Here is a 23,669-nt window from a genome sequence, read left to right on the forward strand (position 1 = left end):
ACAGCAGTGCTGTCCAATAGAAATATAATGTAGACACATGTATATTTTTAAATATCCTTGTAAGCACATTAAAACTTTTTAAAACACCAGTGAAATTAAGGTAGTATATTCTATTTAACCCAATATATTCAAATATTATTTCACATGTGGCACTAACCACATGCCAAGTGCTCAGTAGCCACATGTAGCTAATTGCTATCTTATTGGACAGTGAATCTTTAAAAGACTAAACATGAAAAAAATGTAAAGAGAAGACTTCTGTGAGGAAGTATTTTTAAGAACTCATTAATAATTTTTCCTCCGTTTCTATGTGTTTCAACCAAAACACAGACCATTTACAAATTATTAAAATCCAGAGTAATATTTGTGGAATAATTCTGAGTTTGGCAATGGAAGGGAAAATGGGGATAATAACACTTATCAAGATTGATGTAAGGACTAAATGAGATAATACATATGCTTTTTTAAATAGAGCACTCTGTAAATATGCCTTTATGAATAGCATTACTTCTTTATTTTATTAGAATACTGGTCCTTGGGTACACACACATTTCAGATAGCTGTATTATTGTTTCCCCCAAATATTATTACGCTCTTTGCTTTTAAAGCCATTATACGTTAGGAAACACTGACCAGGAATACATTTAAACTGTCAGGAATAATTAATTTGATAAAAACCTGTAGTGTTCTTTCCCAACATTCAAGAAATATCTGCATCTGTGCACATGGAAAATCTAGAGAATTTTTGAATATAGCTACAATGTGTTGAGAGAGGGAAATGCTAATGACTTCAAGACTTTTCTGATTAAAAAGGTTATTTGAGGACACTGTTCTGAGACATACAAATACATGCAAATAAATAAACATGTTTTTTTCTTGGTAATGTCTGAGATTTTTGAATTTCTCTGTAATTACCTTTAACGGGAAAAACAACCTCATCCATGCCTCTGCAGAGTAGCTCCCAGCAATCTGTCAGCTTTTCACAACATAGTAACCCACTGATCACTGCCTCAGCCCTTCAGTAATACTGCAGGCCCTGTGCATGTGTGCTCACAGAACTTCACAGGTTTCCATGGATACATGAATTTCAGTGCTAAAGCATATTTACTATCGGTTTTCTTGTCACCAAGAGTCCTGTAAACACTGGGGCTTCAATATTTTGTGCTGAAATTTAGCATTTTATAGAGGACAAGCCAGAGTTACCATTTTCCAAATGCATTGTATGATTTTCCTTTAAGGAAAAATCCCTGAAATCATTTATATTTGTGGCTTCTTTTTAGTGATGTGCTCTCATTTATTAGACTAATAAAAGACAATAAAGACTTAACTACATTGTCAGTATCACTTTTAAGTGACAGATATTTATGCTATTAAATGTTACAATTAATAAAACAACTTGCTCTGAATTTAAAATGGAAAGAGGGAAATAGGGAAGGCAGAAATAGGAATATTATGTATATATTTAGCCACTTTTCTTCCTAAATACGGTGAAATTTAAGTGTCATTTTCAAGGATACCCTTGTGTTATGTCTACCAACCAACTATAGTTTGAAGTTATTATTCTTACATATGTTAAGCTTTTTATATATTTAAAAGATCTTTTCATAGATCTATGAAGATGGGAGGGTATGTTATTATTTTTCCCATTCCATACATGTATAAGCTGAGGCTCAAAAGTTTTAAAGAACATGACGAGTGTCACACAGCCAGCAAGTGGTAGGCCTGGGATTAGAACTCAAGACTCCTGACTCACTGTCCTGGAGTTTTCCAATGTCTTTTTCCTGGTAAGAATGCAGGCAACTTCTTCTATAGAAGCTATACGCATGTGCTTCCTTCTTTGCCATAAACTGATAGATTTTGGTGTCTCTGACCTGGGCCCCATTAAATCATTCTTTTTCCACCCATCTCCTTGACTGCCCCAGAGACTTGGCTCAGCCTAATTTACCTAGCAGAGTCATTTCAAATGAACATAACCATTGGGAAGCCACAGTCACAGAGACATCACCTAGCCTGGATGTGTACTGCATAAGGAATCTCTAAGGAAACAGATTTCTAGTTCTGATCATATTGACCAAGGATGTAGAAAGTAGACTGAATGAGAGACTTGAATAATTTGTGCAAAATATCTAACCTGAGCAGGCATGTGTCCTGGATATTGATATCAAGAAAAAAGCTTTTACTTTAACAGCATGGATTTAGGGGCAGAGTTGGAACTTTTTTTTTTTTTTTTTTTTTTTAAAGATGACCGGTAAGGGAATCTCAACTCTTAACTTGGTGTTGTCAGCACGACGCTCTCCCAAGTGAGCTACGGGCTGGCCCTAGAGTTTGAATGACTGTCTCAACTCTTACTATACTCACGTAGCCAATAATCTCTGTATTATCACAGCAAATATCTCTTTACAAAGACCGTTTTTGCAGTATGTCTCCATCTAGTATTTGTGTAGGTCTTTTATTTTTGTGATTTTTTTAATCTAAAAGGAAGGTTTTCCTTTTGTTTTCTAATAGAAGAGGGATTCTGGATAGAGGAAGACCTCTTGACTAAAAGGCCTGACCTCGGTTCCTCCCAGGACAGCCGGAGCGCAGAGCTCCGTGTCTCAGGCCTCACAGCAACTGCCAGGAGCAGTGCAGCCATCGGTTACTTGTGAGGATCAAATGAGACAAAAGATATGAAACTGCTTTGCTAGTTGTAAAATATTCACAAAAAAAAGAGGATTTTTTTAGGCCTCTAATATCACATAATGCCAATTGGTCTTAGTCTCCATATGTTAAAAGGCAAATAATGAATTGTTATCTCATGGGGCTTTTGCTGGAATGTGGAGTTTATTTGTTTAACAACAAACATGACTAAATCATCCTCATTACGGTTATTTCAATATGTTTCAACCCTTACAGCCCCACTGGGCAGCAGCTGAGAGTGCCATCACATGGGGCTTCACTTAATCTAACAGCCAAAGTAACAGGACCTGGTTATTTGGTTGTAATCTAAGATCTGCTCCAATCACATACAGTGCACAGCCCTTGAGATCCTAGGATTACAGCTCTAGATTCAGACAAACTTTGCCCATTACTTCCTGAGGCTAATTCCTCATTTTTCTGAATGGACATTTTGATGCTGTGCTGATTATCCACGCAGTACCACTGAGTGATCAACTCTCTCTTCAGACTATAGAAATGAGGGGCGAACTCCACGTTCTCCTGAATTACAAAGGTTTCTAGGTCTCCTATAAGTTCCATTCAGGCATCAAACTGAATTTGCCCTTAACCAAATGCATTTTGTTTATATATATACCTGGCAGGGATCTAGAAGTAAAAGTATGAGATTTATTTCATTTTAATTCTATTATGAAGCATTTAATCACAAATACCCCCAAAATGAAAAGATAATTTATCATCTTGCCCCGACTGAGCAACTCTCCTCGGTTCACATTCATGGATCCATAATGCAGGGAGGAGACTGGATGATTAAGCGTCTGATTAGAGAAAACAGATTAACTTCGCAAACATAATAAATTTAGCTCATAAGCAGGGTGGCTTTATAAATGCTCTTAATAACTCTCCTGTACAATATCATGAACCACTTCCTTCAGTGATGACTCAATTGAAATAGTTGAGGAACATAAAGCAAATAAATACATGTCTATGGCTTTCTCTTTGAGACATTAAAAGGGTATTGAAAGGCATATCTGACTCAGTTCATAACTCTAAATTATATATTAAATAGGAAACATGTAAGAAAAATAGTAGCTCATAAAAAAACAAAGCTATAACCTCTCAAATGTTCTAGTTTCCTCTCTGCCAATAATTATATCTAGATTCCAAATGCTTTCAATAGCTTTCTGTGTACTCTGTTTCCATAGGTGCCAAAGCCAGATCTGAAATTTCAGATGGTGCAGATTCACCCTTAACCTTCATAACACAAACTTATTCCTTTATAAAAACAGCTGTATACTTAGGTAATTCTCATTCCAAACACATAAAATTAGGGAGCTATTTTAGCCTTTGAATCAGTGGAAAAAAATCCTTTTAGCTGAGATTCCATTTACATCAGAGTAAAAATCTAGGTTATGACTAGTTTGAAGGAAAGTCCTGCGCAGTCTCTAAAAAGTCCACTGAAACAGTCTGCCAAGCCTTCCTTACTGGCCTCTCTTTTTTAGCAGTGAGAAAGAGGATACTCTCCGTGCTCCAGGTCTATTTTTAAACTCACATGGTTGTGTTCCTGGAGGCTTCATCGGCCTACCTGACCTGAGAGGTCAGTTAGGCCCTGCTATGTCACAGTGCCCAAGACACTGTGCCGGCTGAATACGGGGCCTGCCCTGCTTGTCTATCTAGAACCAGACAGGGCAGGGCAGGAGGCGCGGGAATGGGCTTCCTGAGTGAATCTTGTCTTTCATGAAGGCCCCATGTCATCCCGAGCCAGGTAAAAACCCAGTATCTGCAGGTCTTAAGGCTAGCGTATCCTTCTTTTCTCCCTCCTTTCTTTCCTCTCCCCGCTCTGAAGTTGATCTTGGGCTAAGGGGTACGAGGGAAGGGAAGGGTCCAAAAGGAACGGTCGGTGCGTCCTCAAAGCCCGTGTGTGTGTGTGTGTGTGTGTGTGTGTGCGTGCGTGTGCGTGTGCGTGTGCGTGTGTGTGAGCTGAGTCAAAGACTGAGACGCTTTTTGGGGGTGCAGCGTCCGGGATCCCCTCGATCCTAAAGGCATGTGTGTAGAGCTAGAAGAGGGCGTGCCTCCAAAGCGGGTATAGTGTGTATTTATGATGAGTTTTCCCGAACACTTATTCCTAGGCTCAACAAGATAATCTTTATAACCGCAGAGCCCCGCACAGCACCCGGTAGCATCAGAGTGTTGCAGGAGTGTCCGAGTGGCTGGGAGGGGTGTGAAGGTTCGGTGCCGCGCTGGGGCTGCGCTCCGACCTCTGGCTTGGCGTGTCTGTGCGGGCCTGCGGCGGGCAGTGCTGTGTCGGTGCTCCTTAGGGTGAGGCGGCAGTGCGTCCCCCTGAGGGGACCACGCCAGGACTGGTGGGCTACGTGGGACTCCGGGTGGCTCGGGCGGAGCCGGGCGGCAGAGCCCCACCCCCGGGGCGGAGCTAACGGCTCGCAGAGGGCGGGGCGTGCGCATTGGAGCCGCTGCGCGCGGGCGTCTCGGAGCTGCAAGGGGCGCCGCGACGGTCTCCGCGCACCCGCGCTGGGGCTGGCGTTGGCGCTGGAGGGTGGCCCCGAGTGCTGGTCGCTTGCTGGCGCCGTGACGTCTCCTTGGTGCCTGTGGAGGGGCCCTGCGGCCGCTTGCAAGAGAAGCAGCAGCTGCGAGGCCAGGGGGACCCCAGGACTCCCGCAGCTGCCACCAGGTGCGGGAAGACGGCCCGGGCTTAAGAATGAGGGGTGCTGGGCGAAGAGGGAGGCCCTCTAGGCGTCCAGGCAGCCATGTTTTAACCAACTGTCAAAAGGAAAAGTTGGAAGGGTTGGAGAGCGTCGGATCTAATTCCACCTCCTCTTTTTCACAAATGGGGGTCCTGAGTCCACAGGGGAAGACAGACCTGCTTCCCCACGTCACACAGCTATTAAATGGCAGAACTGGGACTAGAAACCCAGTCTCCTTGTCAAGACTCTTAAAACCTACTGTCTGCACTGAAGTGTATGTGAGTAAATAATACAAGTAATTATCGTTACACTAGATTTTGGAAATATGGATGGTGATATTTGGCATTCAGGGCTATTAATATGACTGGTGCTGGAAAAACTCAGCCACTCGTGCCTCCCTGAGCTTGGGTTTCTGATTCCTTCATTCATTAAACATTTGCCTGGTAGTTATTTGTGCCAGACACTTTGCTGGAAACCGAAGATATAGAGATAAACAAGAACCAGCCCTCCATATTGAGCAGAAGAGAAAATCCCCCAGACAGCAGTAACTGATGCAGTTGTAGGACGTGGGGTGGGTCTTTGGTTACAATATGCTGTGGAAACTCAGAAGGAGACGTCATTTCTGGCTGACTGCAGGAAGACCTAGGGGAGGAGGTGGCATCTGGCCTGGATCTTTAGGAGTGGGATGTTTTGGGACATTTGGAAATGGGCATTTCAGGTAAAAGATTCCATGTTAGCAAAAAAAATCACCAGGCGAGTGTGAAAAATAATGAATAGTTTGGTTTGCCTAGAATATAGAGATAAATTTGGAGGCCAAGATTATAGAGGGGGCAAGATGGGGAATCAGTCAGTAGTGGGCAGCCTTGGAAGCATTCTAAGCAGAGAGCATGACTGTGTGTGGCCGAGGATGGTTAATACGGCCTGGGAATGGAACCCTCAGCTGTGGAGTTGGAGTGCTGGACCAAGGATCCTTGCAGCCCCGGCAGTCTGTGAAATTAGCCAGTCTGGGGGCACAGGGCTTCATAGAATTATCTTAGTATAGCAGGATTATAGATGAAAAATGCAGCTGGAATAGGAAAGGGCCCAAATGGAATTGGGAGGCTGTTGGACTAGGGTAGCCTGTGATCACCTGTGATTGTATTTCAGACTTCCAGTAGCATTCTTGGGAGTAGTTGGTGAAAAAGTGCTTTTAGTATTCCTGGAACACAGCTGGACTCTTGGACATGAGCAGCAGTTAATCAGCCTGTCTCTATCTGTGCAGGGAGCATTTATTTCTTTTGATGCATCCTCTGGGCCCAACATGGAGCTATAAACAGAGCAGCCTTTTTTGGCAGTTGAGATGGGAAATTTCTTGCACAAAGAATACAGACTTACCTTCATAACACTTTTATAAACTATTCACACAGTTCTGTGCAGGGCAACTGTTAAAACGAAGCATTTTTATCTTAAACACAACACACGCGCATTGTAGTAGAGGACTTTGTAAATGTATCTTTAATTGGTTTTGTGTTATGTCATACTTGGGAAGCACTATCTTACATGCTTGTGCATGAATGAAATTGGTAGATGTGGCCCAAGTAAATCAGATTATCCATGCAGACAGGTTATAGCCATTTGCCTAAGGGCACCTCGAAGATGCTTCTAGCCTCCCCTTGATACTTCCCTCACAGGAGAGAAGCAAGGGTTTCCAGCAAGGCTCCACTTCCTATCTCACGGGTTCTGCGTATGAATGTTAAAAAACCTCTTACTAGCAATTCCTTTGGTTAATGATGTTAATTAATAGTATAAAGAAGGAACATGAAGCCTGTAAGAAGAGAGACCTGGAATTAGATTCTCATTTTGTTACTTACTACCTGTGTGGCTTTAGTTCTGGCCCTTAACTCATCTGAGTCTCGGTTTCCCCATTTGTCAAATGGTGATCAAAATAATCAGCTCTCAGTTGTTAACCAGTCCATCAGAACTTTCCATGACCACTAGAAGCCCTCATGTTGCCCTTTTACAGCCACAACCACTTTCCTTTCACAACTTTTTTAACCCCTGGCAACCACTATCTGTTGTCTATTTTTATAATTTGGGCACTTCAAGAATGTCATACAAATGGAATCATATAGAGTATGTGACCTTTTGGCATTTTTTTTTTTTTCCCTCAGCATAATTCTCTGGAGATTCATTCAGATTGTTGTACATATCAATATTTTGTTTCTTATTATTCCTTAGTTAACATTATATGGTATGCCTGCAACAGTGTTTTTTTTTAACCACTCACCTATTGAATGTCATCTGGGTTGTTTACAGTGTGGAGCTATTATGAACAAAGCTGCTGTAAACATTTCTGTACAAGTTTTTGGGTAGACATAGTTTCCATTGTCTTCATTCTTTGAGATAAGTGCTTGGGAGTGGAATTGCTTGATCGTATCATAGTTATAAGTTAAAATTTTTTTAAGAAATTGCCAAACTGCTTCTAGAGTGGGTGTACCATTTTACATTCCCACCAGCAGTGAGAATATGTGATCCAGTTACTCTGCATTCTTGTCAGCATTTGTTGTTGTCATTATTTTTTATTTTAGCTATTCCTGATAGGTGTGTTATCTCATTGGGATTTTAATTTACATTTTCCTAATGGCTGATGATGGTGGACATGGCTTACTTGACATCTGTGTGTCTTCTTTGGTGAAATGTTTCTTCATGTCTTTTGCCCACATTCTAATTGCATTGTTTACATTTTTACTGTTGAGTTTTGAGAGTTCTTTATATGTTCTCGATACTAGGCCTTATTCAGATATGTGGTTAGCAAATATTTTCTCCCAATTTGTGGGAGTGCAAACATTTTTAATTTTGAGGACATCCAATTTATCAATTTTTCCTTTCATAGATCATACTTTTGTTATCAATTCTAAGAACTCTGTCTACCCAAAATCCTGAGGATTTTCTCCTGTGTTTTTCTCCTATATTTTATAGTTGTATATTTTACATTTAAGTTTATGATCCATTTTGAAATAATTTTTGTCTAAGGAATGAAATTTAGGTCAAGGTTCTTTTTTGAATTTTATGAATGTTCACTTGCTCCAGCACCAATTGTTGGAAGTCTGTTGTTAAACAGCATATGAACTTGGCCAGTCAAATTACCTCCCTGGTTCTATTTCCTTTATCTTAAAAATGATTGGACTAGAACTAGATAGGTGTTACTCAAGCTGCATTATGAGGAATTCTGAGGTCCCAGGGCACCTCAGTAGCGGCAGTAACAGGGGCAAGATTTATTCATCTTTATAAATATGATAGGCTTTATTAAGTCAATTAATTTATACTTCATAAATCAGTTTACAAAATATGTCAGAAATTGAAAGTACGTTAAATATATTACAATTTTGCAGTGAAATCATCCATCTCACAGAATTGTCATGGCTGTAAAGAGAGGATCAGGGACTAAAATTGCACATAAGCCATGAACCAATCTCAACCTTTACAAGTGGCTGCCTCTCTCTTACCATCCACCTGTCTAGCTTTTTTGCCAGTTCACAAAGTACTTGCAACAGCTTGTAGCTAATTCACAAAGGGTGACTTGCAGAAGGTTTTGAGCTAAACAAATCAGCCCTGTATTCTTATGCCTATCTTCAAAATAAGAAAACTGAGACTCAGTCTGAGTGACCCCCCCAAAGTTATAGAAGTAGCAAGTAACAAGAAGAAGAATGGGAGAAGAGCTCATGTCATTAACACCTAGTCCAGTTATTTTCCGTCTATATTTTATAATATAAGGATTTCAGTGGGTATTTTCCAAAAGTTGGCATTTTCTACCATAGCTTTTTTTTCTGTAAATGGGATAATAACATAATAAGCTAAAATAGTTGTGAGATTTTTTTTCAGTCAAGTAGAGTTAATTGAGATAGTGCATTTGAAAAAGAAAAAAAAAGTTACACTACATATTGCTCCCTGTTCAAATGGTTGTTATTATTGTAAGCTTGGCTGGGTCTCAGAATTCTAGTAGGCAGCTGTCTGTGCTTACTGATTCCTATTCATGGCAACTGTGTTTGTTTATATCGTAGTGTATTATCTATTTTTCCTTTTAGTACCCACGTGGCCAAATTGTGAACTGCCATATTAATATGACGCAAACATATTTGAGAGGGTGGTTAGACTTAATGGTTTCCATAAAGTTGTTTTAATGGTTATTTTCCAACAGATGGGCGGCTTACATTTGGCCACGTTTCTGTGACAGTGTGATGACTGAAGTTTTCAACAGATGGCATACAAATACTTGGGAAAACACCCTTCCAATATTAATTGTTGTAAAAAAGACTTGTACAGTGCCAGAAAAATGATAGTCTGTATTCCCAAGTCCTTAGCCTGTACTATTATAATTATAATTCAGATGATTTGGAAGTTTCCATTTATGGCACTTGGATTTATTTTGTAAAAGAGTGTCCATATCTGCTTTAGAGTGAGATTTTGAGGAACACCCTTTGGTCAGTTAGAGATTCAACATGGATATAGCATTAAATCTGCCTTCGATTACTGATAGATGTACATAACTTTGTCTTGCTGAGTCATTCTACTTCTATGCCATGCATAGAAAATATAACCTTCTGTAAAAATTAACTGTCAGAGATGTATATGTTCTTTCTGAAAAGTATTGACTTAAAAGAAAAAAAGCAAACAAACTCACCAAACAGAATTTTCAGACATACTCATCGATATGATGAACTCCCCAGCCTTCCAAGTTGTCCTGCTTCTACTGTTGACCACCTTGCACTGTCTCTGGATTCAGTAAGTTAGGAATCAGACAGAGAGTGGGGCAGTTAGGGGAGTGGCGGGAATCTGTGGTGACATTTGTGATTGTTACAATGACAAAGGTTATTTACTGATATTTAGTGGGCAGAAGCCAGAGTACCTAGAAGTGTTACAATATGCAGCATAGTTCTGAACAAGGAAGGAATGTCCCATATCTTACATTATACTTGAGTTTCTGGCTGGACGTGCATCTCAGCCTGGAACCTATCTCTGATTAAATTAAATGACAGAGGAAGTTTTGCAATGCAAGGTATTTTTTTTGCAGAGTTTTAGTAGTCACAGAATATTAGTATTCACTTCTGCTCCTTGATTTTACTACAGTGCTGTATAAAAGGTTGTGAGACTCCTTATCTTATGCTTTTAAATCCTGCCTTTTTCATGCTAAGTGCGTGCAGGCATATAGACACTTTATTATATCATTTAATGTAGTCACGGACTGAGCATTTATATAGTAAAACAGATATATATTATAAATTTACTTTCCTTTTATTTCTCCTTTCTATTTCAAATAGGGAATATTTTAATATTTAATATTTTTGAAATTTTGTGTATAGGTAAGTTATAATATCCATGAATTTCTGGATTTAAAGAGAGAATTATAAAATGCTCATGATAATAAAGGGGCCCTAAAATTGATCAGGATGAGAAGCATCACTATAGAAAATTAAGCAATAGAAGACAAATTCTTTCTCCATTTGTCTACTGTGCACACATAATTCAATGTTGGAATCATTCAAAGAGAAGAACGGTCACGTGTGTCTAAGTCTTTAATAAGGAATGCAGTCTCAATAAATTCTGTATCCCTCTGCTTCTATGGAAGATAAGCTGATTCTCTTTTGGCAAATTGTATCAACTAAATCCTCTTTGGGTCTGTCATTGCAGATGGCATTTAATAATCACTTCTGTTTGGACTACCCTGGAAACCCCTACCCAGGGGACTTGATTGAAGTGTTCCGTCCTGGCTATCAGCACTGGGCGCTGTACTTGGGTGATGGTTATGTTATCAACATAGCGCCTATAGGTAAGGCTTGTTTCCAGCAGTTCATGGGAGCATTTTAGTCTTCTTGTTATAAGAAGAAATCATGAATGAAATCATAAAACAAAACAAAGCAGAAATAAAATGTAGAAAGTAGATAAATCCAGCTAATGTAAGTTTAGAGAAGGATATTCTAAGACCAAAGTGGCATTGAGGAAATCACAAAGGCCAATTAACATTAAATTTTAAAACCTCTGGATTAAAAAAAAAAAAATCGCTGTTAAAAAGTAAACAACTAGCTGGGGAAAATATTTGCCACAAACATGAACAGCTCCAGTGACTTCATATATCACACAAATAGATTATTTCAACTCATTCAAAACCTATTTATAGATTACCTAGTATGTGCTGAATGTCATTCTAGGTGCTGGGGTTACACAGACAACTCCCTGCATGGTGGAACTTACATTTTAGTAGGGGGAGACAGAGAGCGCATAAATAAATTACAGAAATAAATGTTACAATGGAGATAAGTGATATGGAAAAAATAATCAAGGTGAGATTAAAAGTGTTGGGTGTGGAGTCATGGTGAGGGGTGTTGCAGTTTTAAGTGAAGTGGTCAGGAAAATTTCATAAGAAAGTAATGTTTGAGAAAAAATTTGGAAGTAAGGAAACTAGTCAGATGACTGGGGAAAGAGTATCGCAGGCCAAGGTGGTAGCAAACACCCAAATCCCTACAAACAAATGGGTAAGGGATGTGAACAGTTTGTAAAAAAAGAAAAGCAAAAGCTAATATGCATTTTAAAAAATTTCAACTTTCTAGTCATCTAGGAATTGTAAAATAATACAATGACAGACGTCATGCCTATCACATTAGCAAAAGTTAAAAAGTGATAGCAATCAGTGTTGCTAAGGGTATAATGAAATGAACACAAAGATATTGTTGACGGAAAAAATAAATTGATAAAATCATTCACAAAAGCAATTTAACAATATGTGTCGAGTCAAAAGAGTTCATATGCTCTGCCCCTGCAATTGTGTTTCTACGAATCTATTCTGAGGAAGTATTTAGAGATGTGGACAAACATTTCTCTTTAAGAGTATTCACTTCTATTTCATTTATAACGGTTTTAAAAATAGACACTGGCTTAATGTTCAGTAGGGGAATAGTTCAGCAAATTATGCTTTAGCCACAGAATATTAGGTACAATGTCTGTATGTGTCAATGTTCTTTAGTTGCAAGTAACAGAAATAAAACTAGAATTAGCTTAATCCCAAAATCAAATGCATTGATTCACGGAGGGAAACTGTAGAATGCATAGAGATGGTGCTGGCCTCAGAGATGCCTAGATCTAGGGGTGTGAACACCACCAAGACTCTCTGTCTCACTTCTGTGTTTTGAAAATCTATATGCTGTCTTCATTCTCCCAGCCTCCCTGTGAAGCTGAAATGATGACTACACACAGCCGTAGGTGCTCATTCTTAGAGACTTGTGGACCCAACAGGAAAGAGCTATTCCCTGCCTTTTGCAGTGAAAAAATCATGGAGAATTACTCTGATTTGTCCAGTGAGTTCATGGCTTATCTTGGGACCAGCACTGATCCTAGAGAAAGGGATTCTGTGATTGACAAATCATATTTCTGGACATGTTTAATTGCATGGGAGATGCTCTTCATATAATATTTATTTAAAAGTTTCAGATTAAAATGCAATATGTAAAATGATACCTAGTTTGCAAAAAAACAATATGTACACACATGAATGCACACATATTCACACACCTATGTACATGTGTTAATAAAAGCCATACAAGTACATCATAATAATAATAGTAGTTATTTAAGGATGATGAGATAATAGGTGAGTCCTAGTTTACATGCTTATGCTTTATTTTTCTGTATTTCCTAAACATTTAAAAAAGAATATTTAAAAATTTATTTATTTATTAGGAAAAAATGTATGCAAATAACAAGTTCCTGGAGTATTTTTTCCTCAAGATACCTTTAAAGTAAAAATGTTTCCTCAAGTTACGTTTAAAGTGAAGGCCTAGTTGTTACTATCATGGGAACTTTGGAGAATTTTTAATGAAATGGTTTCTGCAACATTTTGAGATATTTGCCACTTGTTCTAGAATATTGAAAATAAAAATGGCAAATAAAATGATACTTATGATTTAGAGCTATTAATTTCCAGAATCTAGTGATCAACACTAAGCAAAGCTGTACATTTACATTATTTCTGCAGTTTTTACATCTGTAAAATAATATGGGATTTCAGTGCTATTTCTTTATTTTCATGTCTTGAACTCCATGTTATTATGGTTCAAGCATTGAGCTTTGTTTGATCCTGTAGATTGAAATTCAGTTCCTGTTTCTACTGTTAACTATTCTATTGTGTTATTTTCCAAGCCAATTTACCTCTCCACGATTCAATTTCCTCATTTTTGCATTGGGCTAGTCAAAAATAAAGTTTAGTACAGTGGTCCCCCTTCATCCATGGTTTCGCTTTCTGTAGTTTCAGTTACCTGTGGTCCGAAAGTATTAAATGAGAAATTCTAGAAGGAAATAGTTCATACATTTTAAATTGCACATTTAGTGTGGTGAAATCTCACACTGTTGGGCTCTCTCCAGCCCATGCTGTGAGTCGTCCCTTGTCCAGCGTATCCACACTGTATACACTACTACCCATTAGTCACTTAGTAGCCATCTCGGTTATCAGATCCACTTTCACGTGACTTTTATTATGGTATATTGTTGTAATTGTTTTATTAGTAGTTATTATTGTTAATCTCTTATTGTACCTAGTTTATAAATTAAACATTATCATAGGTATGTACGTATATGAAAAAACATAGTATATATAGGGTTTGGTACTATCCATTGTTTCAGGCATCCATTGGGTGTCTTGGAACGTATCCCCTGTGGATAAGGGGGGACTGCTATAATTCCAACTCGGATATATATATATGCTGTAAGGACTTGTAATGTGTAAGAACTTTCATTGTGTAAGATACTAACTGGAAACACTGCTCCAGTGAGAAGGAAGATAGACAAAAGAGTAGTGGAAAAGAAAATTTGCTTTCAGTCATTACTAAAAGGGGGAGTTTCTAAACACTAGATACATAGAGATCCTTCCTCTGATGATTCACCTGAACATGGTGAAGCATAGCAGTTGTGGGCCATAGGAGAGGGACCAGGGCCTGGTGTTAGACCTGTGCCTGAGGACTCATCTGTCCAGCCTTAAGTACTGACACTGACAGGCTGGGATACATTGGTTCCTGGCAGTCTAGGCACACGCTTACCAATGCAGGCAGTAAGGTAGCAGGGCATGGGGCAATGTAACAGGTGGGTGGGACACCACATGTGGCCACATTTGGTGGACAGTGCCTGCCAGGTTAGCTTCAGGTTCAGGACTTAGTTTCTTGATCAAAAGAACTGGCAAAAGAAAAGCAGGGCCCCAGACTGACCTAGCTGACTCCTCATAGTACTGGGGTACCTTGTAGGCTTCGGAACAGAAAATTGGACCTCAAATTGAAGCCTCGTTGAAAAAACAAGTATAAAAAGGGGTAGAGGGGATGAGAAGTACAGCTTAGGCACTAGGACAAGTCTGTCAGTCATAATGCAGTCCTGCTAAGTTCCACGATGTTAGTTTGGAAGGGTTCAGATACTGAGAAAGAAAATGCTTTATAGAAAAAGTGGGCAATAATCTTATCTCTGCTATGTTAGAAACAAATATCAGTGTCTCTAATAATAATTCCAATTGATAGAGAACTTATTTCCCAAGAAGAGGTAAAGTGTAGATCATATATTTTCAGAAAGTTGTTCTTATATTCTCACTCATATGATATTAAGTGTTATTGACAAGTTACAGAGTGAGTGCTTAAGGCTGATAAGATTAAGTGGTTTGGGGTTTGATGCTATGCTAGGAACAGAGTTAGGTTTAGACATCCCAGCATTTCCAAAGTCTTTAGATGGCATTGGAATTCACTGGACTGGATTACTATGCTTTGCTAACCAGATTCCTCCTTCTAGATGGCATTCCTGCATCATTTACAAGTGCCAAGTCTATATTCAGCACAAAGGCCATGGTGAAGATGCAGCTTTTGAAGGATGTTGTTGGGAATGACACATATAGAATAAATAATAAATATGATGAAACATATCCCCCTCTTCCCGTGGAAGAAGTCATGCAACGGTCAGAGTTTGTTATTGGACAGGAGGTGGCGTATGACTTATTCGTCAACAACTGTGAGCATTTTGTGACTTTGCTTCGCTATGGAGAAGGAGTTTCAGAGCAGGTGAGTTTTATTAGGAGATACAAGAAGTTTCTTACATTGAGAAAATAATAACTATCAGCTATGATAAGTTTCCCAGTCGTCAAACAAAATGAAAAGAATAAGAAAATATGAGAATTCTGAAGGACAGAGAAAGGAATTGAGTTGTCCAAGATCATGCAGCAAGTTGGTGACCAAACTGACTAGAACATGGATATCATGAATTTTGGGCTAGAAGGGACTTAAGGTAGAATCAAGTTCATAGCTTTCTGTCAGTCTTATCGCCTTCTGTCCTTCAGTTTTCTTCCCATTAGTTCACCATTCAGCAATCTCAAATTAGTAAAGTCATCCTGAAAAGAATATGCTGAAAGGATGTTGAATTTTTTGAGTGGGAGTTCATTTGTCAGAAACATAGACAGTCATTCTTTTTCATTGGTGGTTAGTGGCCAACTGATGACATATCGTGGTGGGTTTGTAAATGTTTTCTATTTCCTTGCAATGCTAATTTCACTGAAAGTTTGTGCTTTTAATAGATCTTTTGATTCATTGAGCTTTGGGATGACCTTTAATACATTAATTGACTTTGTTTTTAAAGTACCTTGCAATTTAGTCAGTTACCACTACTATTTTGTGGTATAGAGGATTCCCAGCTAACAGCTTGCTTAATTCAATTGCCCTTTCCCTACCTGTCGTCCCACCAATTCAGTAGACTTTGTAGCCCAAAGATTTATTAAGATGATGTAAGAGAATAAATATATAAAACTATTATCAAGAGGAAGTCCTGTTCATCCAAAATACATATAAAAGTATTTTTAAATTAAAATATCAAAGATAATTTAATAGATTTTAAACTCCAGGGTGTTGTTACCTATAACAACTTTTAAAAGAAGACTAAAAATTTGAAGAATAATGTCATAATATTTTACTAATATTTTAATGACTTAAATGTGTTCAAGGCTTCCAGTATCTTAAAATGATGGGTTTGTTATATAAACTTCTATTCTGAGAAATGAAGTTACATTTCTACCATGAAAGCTTGGAAAAATCGAAGATGGAACATAATGAAAGGATACATTTGCTTTCATTAGGAAATAATTTAATTGGAAATTCATTTTCAATAGGAAATACATGAATATAATGTTTTATTCACACGAAACAATAAATTGCTTTCAAGCTGGAACACAGAAGACACACACAAATTCCTGCTCACCTTTGCATTGCAAACTAGTGGTATAGTTAGGAAATAGGTTCTATCCCTCTTCTTCTTTGTTAATAATAAAATTGTCAACTGCACTCAATAAACATTTTTTATTTATTTTATTTTTGGAAATGGGGAAGTGTTGGTCAAAGTGTTAGTTTTCAGTTATGCAAGATAAATAAGTTCTGAAGATCTACTGTACTACATAGGACCTATGATTAACCATGCAGTGTCGTATACTTAAAAATTTGCTAAAGGAGTAGATCTTATGTTCTCTTGCCACAAAAGGAAAAAATGACAAAATACAACAAAAAACCCAACAAAGAGGGGGGAGGAAACTTTTAGAGGTGATGTATAATTTTATGGCATTGATTGTGATGATGATTTCACAGTTGTATCCTTATCTCCAAACACATCACGTTGCATACATTGAATATCTGCAGCTTTTCATGTGTTAAACATACCTCGATAAAGTGGTTGAAAAAAATGAGTATTTTTCTATTTAAACATGTGGTTAAATAAGAACAGATTAGAACCATCTTCTTGCTTTGACTCTAACTTGCAATTCATCATTCTTTCACCATTCAGACCCAGACCCAGAGTCATAAAAATTTAATTATTCCTCAGCAAATAGTAGAACTTGCCTCCAGCAGGTTCTGATGAAGATGGTTCAGTGACAGCCTGAAGAACATGCCTAAGCTTTGACGTTCTGCTGACCTGAGCTAGGACTCATCTTCACCACTTCTTAGCTGAGTGACCTGGACACACAGTTTATTAGTGTCCTAATCTATACACTGAGGTTGTTTTAAAGATTATAGGAGGCATTTGAAGTCTCTTAGCATACTATATTATGTATTATTCATTCCAGTAAACAGTATGCTTATGAGGGATATTATTTTTAACTACAGTATTTAAAATATTTTTTAGTCCTTTGTTGGCACATTCAGTAAAATCTCTAACAGAAACGACAGCACTTAGGTTATTTATTACTACCAATAATTAATAGTATTACCACTAATCATAGCTAGTATTAGATTAGTTTTTTGGGTCTCCTTAAGGCTTAGGAGTATTGAGCTTAGAAAAGTTTTCTTAGGAAATGGCTATGTAGTTCCCCAATTTAAAAAATTATAATTTCATAGAAAAGATTAGAAGCGTGGAAGGATTGTGGCCTCATCTTTGTTTTTCTTCTTTGTGCTTTTATGTATTTAAAATAAAATAATATACTTAATTTTTTAGAGCAGTTTTTAGATCCACAACAAAATTGAGCTGAAAGTAAAGGGAATTTCTTCTCCTCCCCACACACATGTATCCTCCTTCACCATCAATATCTCTCACAGTGTGGTACATTTGTTAAAACTGATAAACCAACATTCACATATCATCAGCCAAAATTCATGGTTTACATGAGGGTCCATTCTTTGTGTTGTACACTTTATGCATTTAGACAAATTTATAGTGACATGTATCCACCATTGTATCATACAGGGTATTTTCCCTGTCTTAAAATTCTTCTCTGCTCCTCCTGTTTATCCTCCCCTCCCCCCAGACTCCTGAAAACCATTAATTTCTTTTTCATTGTTGTCATACTTTTGCCTTTTCCAGAATGTCATATAGTTGGAATCATATGGTGTGTAGCTTTTTCAGATTAGCTTCTTTTCCTTAGTAATATGCATTTAAGGTTTCTCCATGTACTTTTGTAGCTTGATAGCTAATTTCTTTTTGGCACTGAATAGTATTTCATTGTTATCAATCTATCTCAGTTTATTTATTCATTCACTTGTTGAAGGACATCTTAGTTGCTTCCAAGTTTTGGCCATTAGGAATAAAGCTGCTATAAACATCCATGTGCAGGTTTTGTGTGGACATAAATTTTCAGCTCCTTTGGGTAAATTCCAAGGGGTATAATTGCTGGATCATATGGTTAGAGTCTATTTCGTTTTGTAAGAAATTGCCAAACTGTCTTCCAAAGTGGCTGTACCATTTTGTATTCCCACCCGTAATGAATGAACGTTTATCTTGCTCCACATCCTCTCTGGTGTTTGATATTGTCAATATTTTGGATTTTAGCCATGCTAATGGGCATGTAGTGGTATCTTGTTGTTTTAATTTGCAATTACCTAATTACATACAATGTTGAGTATCTTTTCATGTGCTTATTTGCTACCTGCATATCATCTTTGGTGATGTGTCTATTGATAATCTTTTGCTTATTTTTAAAATTGAGTTGTTAATTTTCCTGTTGTTGAGCTTTGAGAGTTCTTTATATATTTAGGATAACAATCCTTGGTCAGATGTGTCTTTTGCCAGAGTTTTCTCCCAGTCCATGGTGTATTTTTCAAAATTTTTAAAAACAATAGTTTTTACTGTTATAGTCCAAACAAGTTATTAAAATGTGTCTATCTTTATACAAGATGGACGACACATGAACACATCCTGGCCATGCTTCGGTGCATGCCCCTGCAGCCTTAGACTCTCAGGAAAGAGACATTTTGATAAACCCTGCAGTCATCTGTGACCCGCTACATTGATGTCTGGACATGACTGCTCCAGATTCAGCTAATGTTTCATTGGGCATTTACTGATCCTCAGAATTAGGCCTTTATTACAGCCCACAGACAGAAAGCCCTGTAAAGGATAAAGTGTGCGGAGTCGGATTTGGTGATTTTTTAATCCTAAGTAAGCCATGAAGTAAAAGGTCCTGTGTGTGCCGGTTCACCAAGAACATGCTATAATCTTGCAGGTCAGATCCCATTACACGTAACTCCAAGAGATTGTCCCAATTACATGGGATTTTGTTTTGTAGGATGAGACTTGAAATGAACGCACATTTGAGATGTGGGAAATTGCATGTACTACTGAAAGTAGCTTTATTATGATGATATCTGGCCTGTGCAATCTCAGGGGATTTTAGTTTAAAATCAGGTTTCCCATCCCCTCCCCAGGCCTCTTAGACTTATGAGATTTTTCTAACATTGTGTGTTTCTACTGGCAGAAAGATACCTAGTCAGAGTGGTCTGCATCTAGCTGGTACCACCCTATGCACACGATCCTGCCATTTTTCCAGACTAACCTGTTGTCATTTGACACCTCTGTTTAAAGACACTGATTTCACCTTCATATTTCTTCATTCCCTGCCCCATTTCCCTGTATCAAACCTTCTTGGGACCTCAACATCTGCCTGGAATTGTACTAGGACTGAGCTTGATTTATAATGCTTGATCCCTGTCTAATTATTGACTCTGCCTTTTCTTTGGAATTTTGTCCTATAATTGCATCTCCCTGCCTCTTTCTTTTTCCGTATGCTATATGTGTATCTCTGTGCGGCAGTGAATTCTGATTCTCTCCTGTGAAATAATTTAGGTAGTGATTAATTAAACATTGTAAGTGATGTAAATATAAATAACCAACCAAATAAAGTGAAAATTGTAAACTAAAATAGGATTTGGTAGGGCTGGGGCCAAGTTCCATTCTCCCTGGCAACTGAGGGTTGGAGAAGAGGCAGGAGGTTACAATTACAGGCCTTGTCCCTGTGGACCACAGAATGGTGTAGTGGAGTGAATACATGCTGCAAATATGTGGAGTGAATACTCCTATCATGTGCCTCTTTCCTGGCCCTGGCTCTTCCTGTCTGTTCCCAACAGGGAAGCTGCAATTAGGGGGGTGGCATTGTGTTGCAGTAACAAGTGGAGGCAGGCAGTGGTGGAAGCCTGCGGGCCAGACAGAGGACGTACTCAGAAATGAGCTGGGTCAGGCTTTCCAGCTGTTGGATGGATCCCCAGAGTCATTTGGGAAAAATGTTTTGCCTTATTTGAAAGCCCTAATTCTTAAATCCCAGAGAACAAATGATGTTTTCAGAATACCTGATGTTTCTGAAGTGTCTGATTGTGACCTTTGGGCCATAAAATTGCACTCAAACCCATGTGGATGGAAGGCAATATTAGTTGAAGACCATGAAAACCATGAATATTCATTAGATCTCTCATCATGATGATTAACACTCAAAAGCTATAAATAGCTGAACTCCTGTGTGGACAACTGAACTTGAGAGCAGTTATTTTGTCTACACAAGAAATTAATTTTTGACACAGTAGTTAACATTAGTATTGACTTTTCTTGAAGTCTGTTTACCAGAATAGAAAATGTGTCTACTAAATAAGAGTTTATGAGGTATTTAGCCCAGATTACATCCCTGAATTCTTTTTCTAATAGTCATTTATTAGTCAGAGAAACATATACACACACACGTACACACACATACACATGATACTCACCCTGGTATAGATCCAACCAAACCAAAGTATGTGTTTATGGGGTAGGGTCCATGTAGGGGGAGAACATGGGTTTCAGAAGACTCAACCTGTCTTCTGAACATCTTGGTGGTATGACCTCAGACAAATCACTTATAACTTCCATGTTTTGCATATTAGGAGTAGTGCTACCTTTCTCACTATAATACTTTGATGGTTAACAGAAACTGTGTTCATAATGAGTTTATAAACTGTCAGGTACATGAAGAATATGAGGAATAGATACCTATGTGTATCTCTCTATATCTTTGGCATAATTATAAAAATTATCAATTTATTTATTTGTTTGTATATAGTATTTTAATTTTGCATTGAACTTTAGTTTTCATTGATTATACATATTTGTGGGGTATAGGGTTATATTTCAATACATGTATACAATGTATGATGATCAAGTCAGGGTAATTAGCATATTCATCATTGCAATACTTAATCATTTTTTTGTGATGTGGACATTTGATCGCCTCTCTTCTGCATTGGACTTTCAATGTACTGATTGCACATTAAAACAGGTCTTTCACTTAGGAAACAAGCCAAAGCTTTGATTAGGACACGGAGATGTCTTTAGAATAAGATGTGTTTTTTGTTTGTTTCTTGTTTCCTTCTAGGGCAACCGAGCAATAAGTACCATTGGGTTTGTGACAGCTGCTGCCGCCGCCTTCTCATTCCTGGGCTTGTTTCCAAATAGACAAAGAGCAAAATACTGTTAACAATTTACTGAAGAGATATTGGAATTGAAAGAATTGGTGAGGAGGAAAAAAATACCTGGGCTGAATACTTATTTTCAATGCATCATTATTGTTCCAGATTTCAATGATGGATGGCAGACTCTTTAATAAATTGCTTACTGATATTATCTTATCATTGAGCAAAGGAAATTTCTTCCCTACTAGCATAGATTTGCCGTGGCAGCTTGTACAAGAAGAACAACAGGGCTTTTGAGTGAGCCAGGAGAGGATCGTAAAATCACATCACATTTTATCTCCTACTATAAATACTGTTTTCCCTTTCCCAGAGAGTGGCTATTTTGCCAGAGGGATGAAGAACCATTTATATATGGTTTTGAAAAAAAATGTTAAGAGCTCCAAATTGTTAGAGTTGACATCTAAATTCATATTCCTTTTCTTGTCAGAAAAGAAACTGAGAACTAACTTCAGAATTTGGCTAGGCAGATTGAGGAACTCTGATTTACAAGCCATTTGTGGGTGCACCTCCATCTTCCTGCACCTGTATATGTGGGGGGAGGGGTGGGCTCTTTCCTCCAGAGTTCCAGATCCAGTGATTTCCCTGGAATCTACTCACCTGTCTGAAGTATGTGACATATAAGAGTGGGCTGCTATTTCTACAGTTACGTTATTCCCTTTGAATTTTGAAATAGTTCAGTGGTTTGACCTTTTAACCTTAGCAAGTGATCATTAAGTGTTGGTTTAAAGTGCCATATTTAGAAAAAAAATTCCATATGACTTTTTTAACACTGTTGCTTTAATCAAAGAGTGTCGTGATTTTATTCTTCATTTTATTGATTATGTCAATAAAAGGCAAGAATGAAAATGCCAATAAATGCAGGTGAATTATTTATTTTTGGTGACTGGCTGATACAGGGATTGAAACCTGGACCTTGGTGTTATTAGCACCATGTTCTAACCAGCGGAGCTAACCAGCCAGCCCCTCAGTGAATTAAACAAACTGGCTTTTAAACTGTTCCAGTGGAATTCTTGGTGGCAGCAGGTGGGGAAAGTTGGGGTGCAGGTCTCTGTACCCTAGCATTACATCAGACATTATAACGTTACTCCATGATCCACACCACCAGCCAATGGCATCCTTCTTGTGCCACCATAAAAAATATGGCATAAAGGAAAAGTTCAAGTAAATATTGGGGCTGGGGGCATTCAGGGAACTAGGAATACGGTAAAGTAACTAAACAGAAGACTCAGGGAAAGTCTTGGACCTATTTAACTGGTTTACAGTTTATCCCTTAGCCACAAATACTCTACAAGCTAATTGCAGGTTTAAGAATAACAGGAGGGCTTGTGTGCTGCAGCAGTCAAGGCCCCCCTTTCCCCAGACTAATTCCTTCCCTTTCTTATGGCACCAAGTCTGTCTACAGATAACCCCCAAACTCTTTCTCCACTGGTCTTCTGGAGAGATGTGAGTGTCTCCTGCCAAGATCCAAAATTACCCCTTCATTTTTATTCTGATTCAGGTCGCTGTTCCTTTTATGTCCTGCTCCCAAGTAATAGTCAAGAAAAATGAGCAGTTTTCTAATATTGTCAGATTTAGGTGAGACTAGCAGCAGCCTAATGGGTTACCTTTCCCAAGATGTGCTTACTTTTCAGTAAGGGATGCCTGTGGAGAGCAAAGCTTAACCAAAAGCAGGACACATTGGTGTGGTAGGATCACAACACTGGCAGTGGTAGGGGGAGCAGAATTTGGGCCTAAGAACCTCCTGAGGATGCTGGACCTTTCCACTCCAGAAGACATTCTTAGCTATGGTGGATAATGTTGCAAATGCTCTTTTAAGTTAAATTCACGGATCCATTTTTGCATTGGTAGTGTTCAAGGCTGCAGTTGAGTCATTTTCACCCTTAGAGGTAACCTCACAGTCAGTCATCAGTTTCCCATAAAATTGGCCTCTCTTGACGGGCAGCTTACAACTTCCCAGTTTTGTTTTTCCTATAGGTGGTTGTTTGATATGTGCTCATGCTCATTGTGCTTTTAGCAGAGGTTTTTTTCTCAGGCTATTAAACCTTTCTCTGAGCATATTTTTAGCAGTAAA

The 23,669-nt window shown here is 38.3% G+C and overlaps 1 protein-coding gene across 2 annotated transcripts; it reads left to right on the forward strand.

Annotated features, from left to right (window-relative positions):
• Positions 1-4,229: 4,229 nt before the first annotated feature.
• On the forward strand, positions 4,230-21,754 carry PLAAT1 (phospholipase A and acyltransferase 1). 2 transcript variants are annotated; one of them, XM_063114638.1, is made up of 4 exons: positions 4,230-4,417; positions 11,022-11,160; positions 15,147-15,412; positions 21,502-21,754. In XM_063114638.1, exons 2-4 carry the CDS (start codon positions 11,022-11,024, stop codon positions 21,601-21,603), a joined length of 507 nt encoding a protein of 168 aa, XP_062970708.1. In that variant the 5' UTR covers positions 4,230-4,417; the 3' UTR covers positions 21,604-21,754. The 2 variants fall into 2 exon arrangements, with proteins under 2 accessions (XP_062970708.1, XP_062970711.1); XM_063114641.1 differs by lacking the exon at positions 4,230-4,417 and adding an exon at positions 5,128-5,341.
• Positions 21,755-23,669: the final 1,915 nt, after the last annotated feature.

This window comes from Cynocephalus volans, chromosome 1, assembly GCF_027409185.1.
Source record: "Cynocephalus volans isolate mCynVol1 chromosome 1, mCynVol1.pri, whole genome shotgun sequence".
Lineage (NCBI taxonomy): Eukaryota > Metazoa > Chordata > Mammalia > Dermoptera > Cynocephalidae > Cynocephalus > Cynocephalus volans.

Coding starts and splice junctions, on each gene's coding strand:
- PLAAT1 (XM_063114638.1), top strand. CDS start 11,022: ATGGCATTTAATAATCACTTCTGTTTGGACTACCCTGGAAACCCCTAC. Junction 11,161..15,146: donor TATCAACATAGCGCCTATAG/GTAAGGCTTGTT, acceptor TCCTCCTTCTAG/ATGGCATTCCTGCATCATTT. Junction 15,413..21,501: donor GAGAAGGAGTTTCAGAGCAG/GTGAGTTTTATT, acceptor GTTTCCTTCTAG/GGCAACCGAGCAATAAGTAC.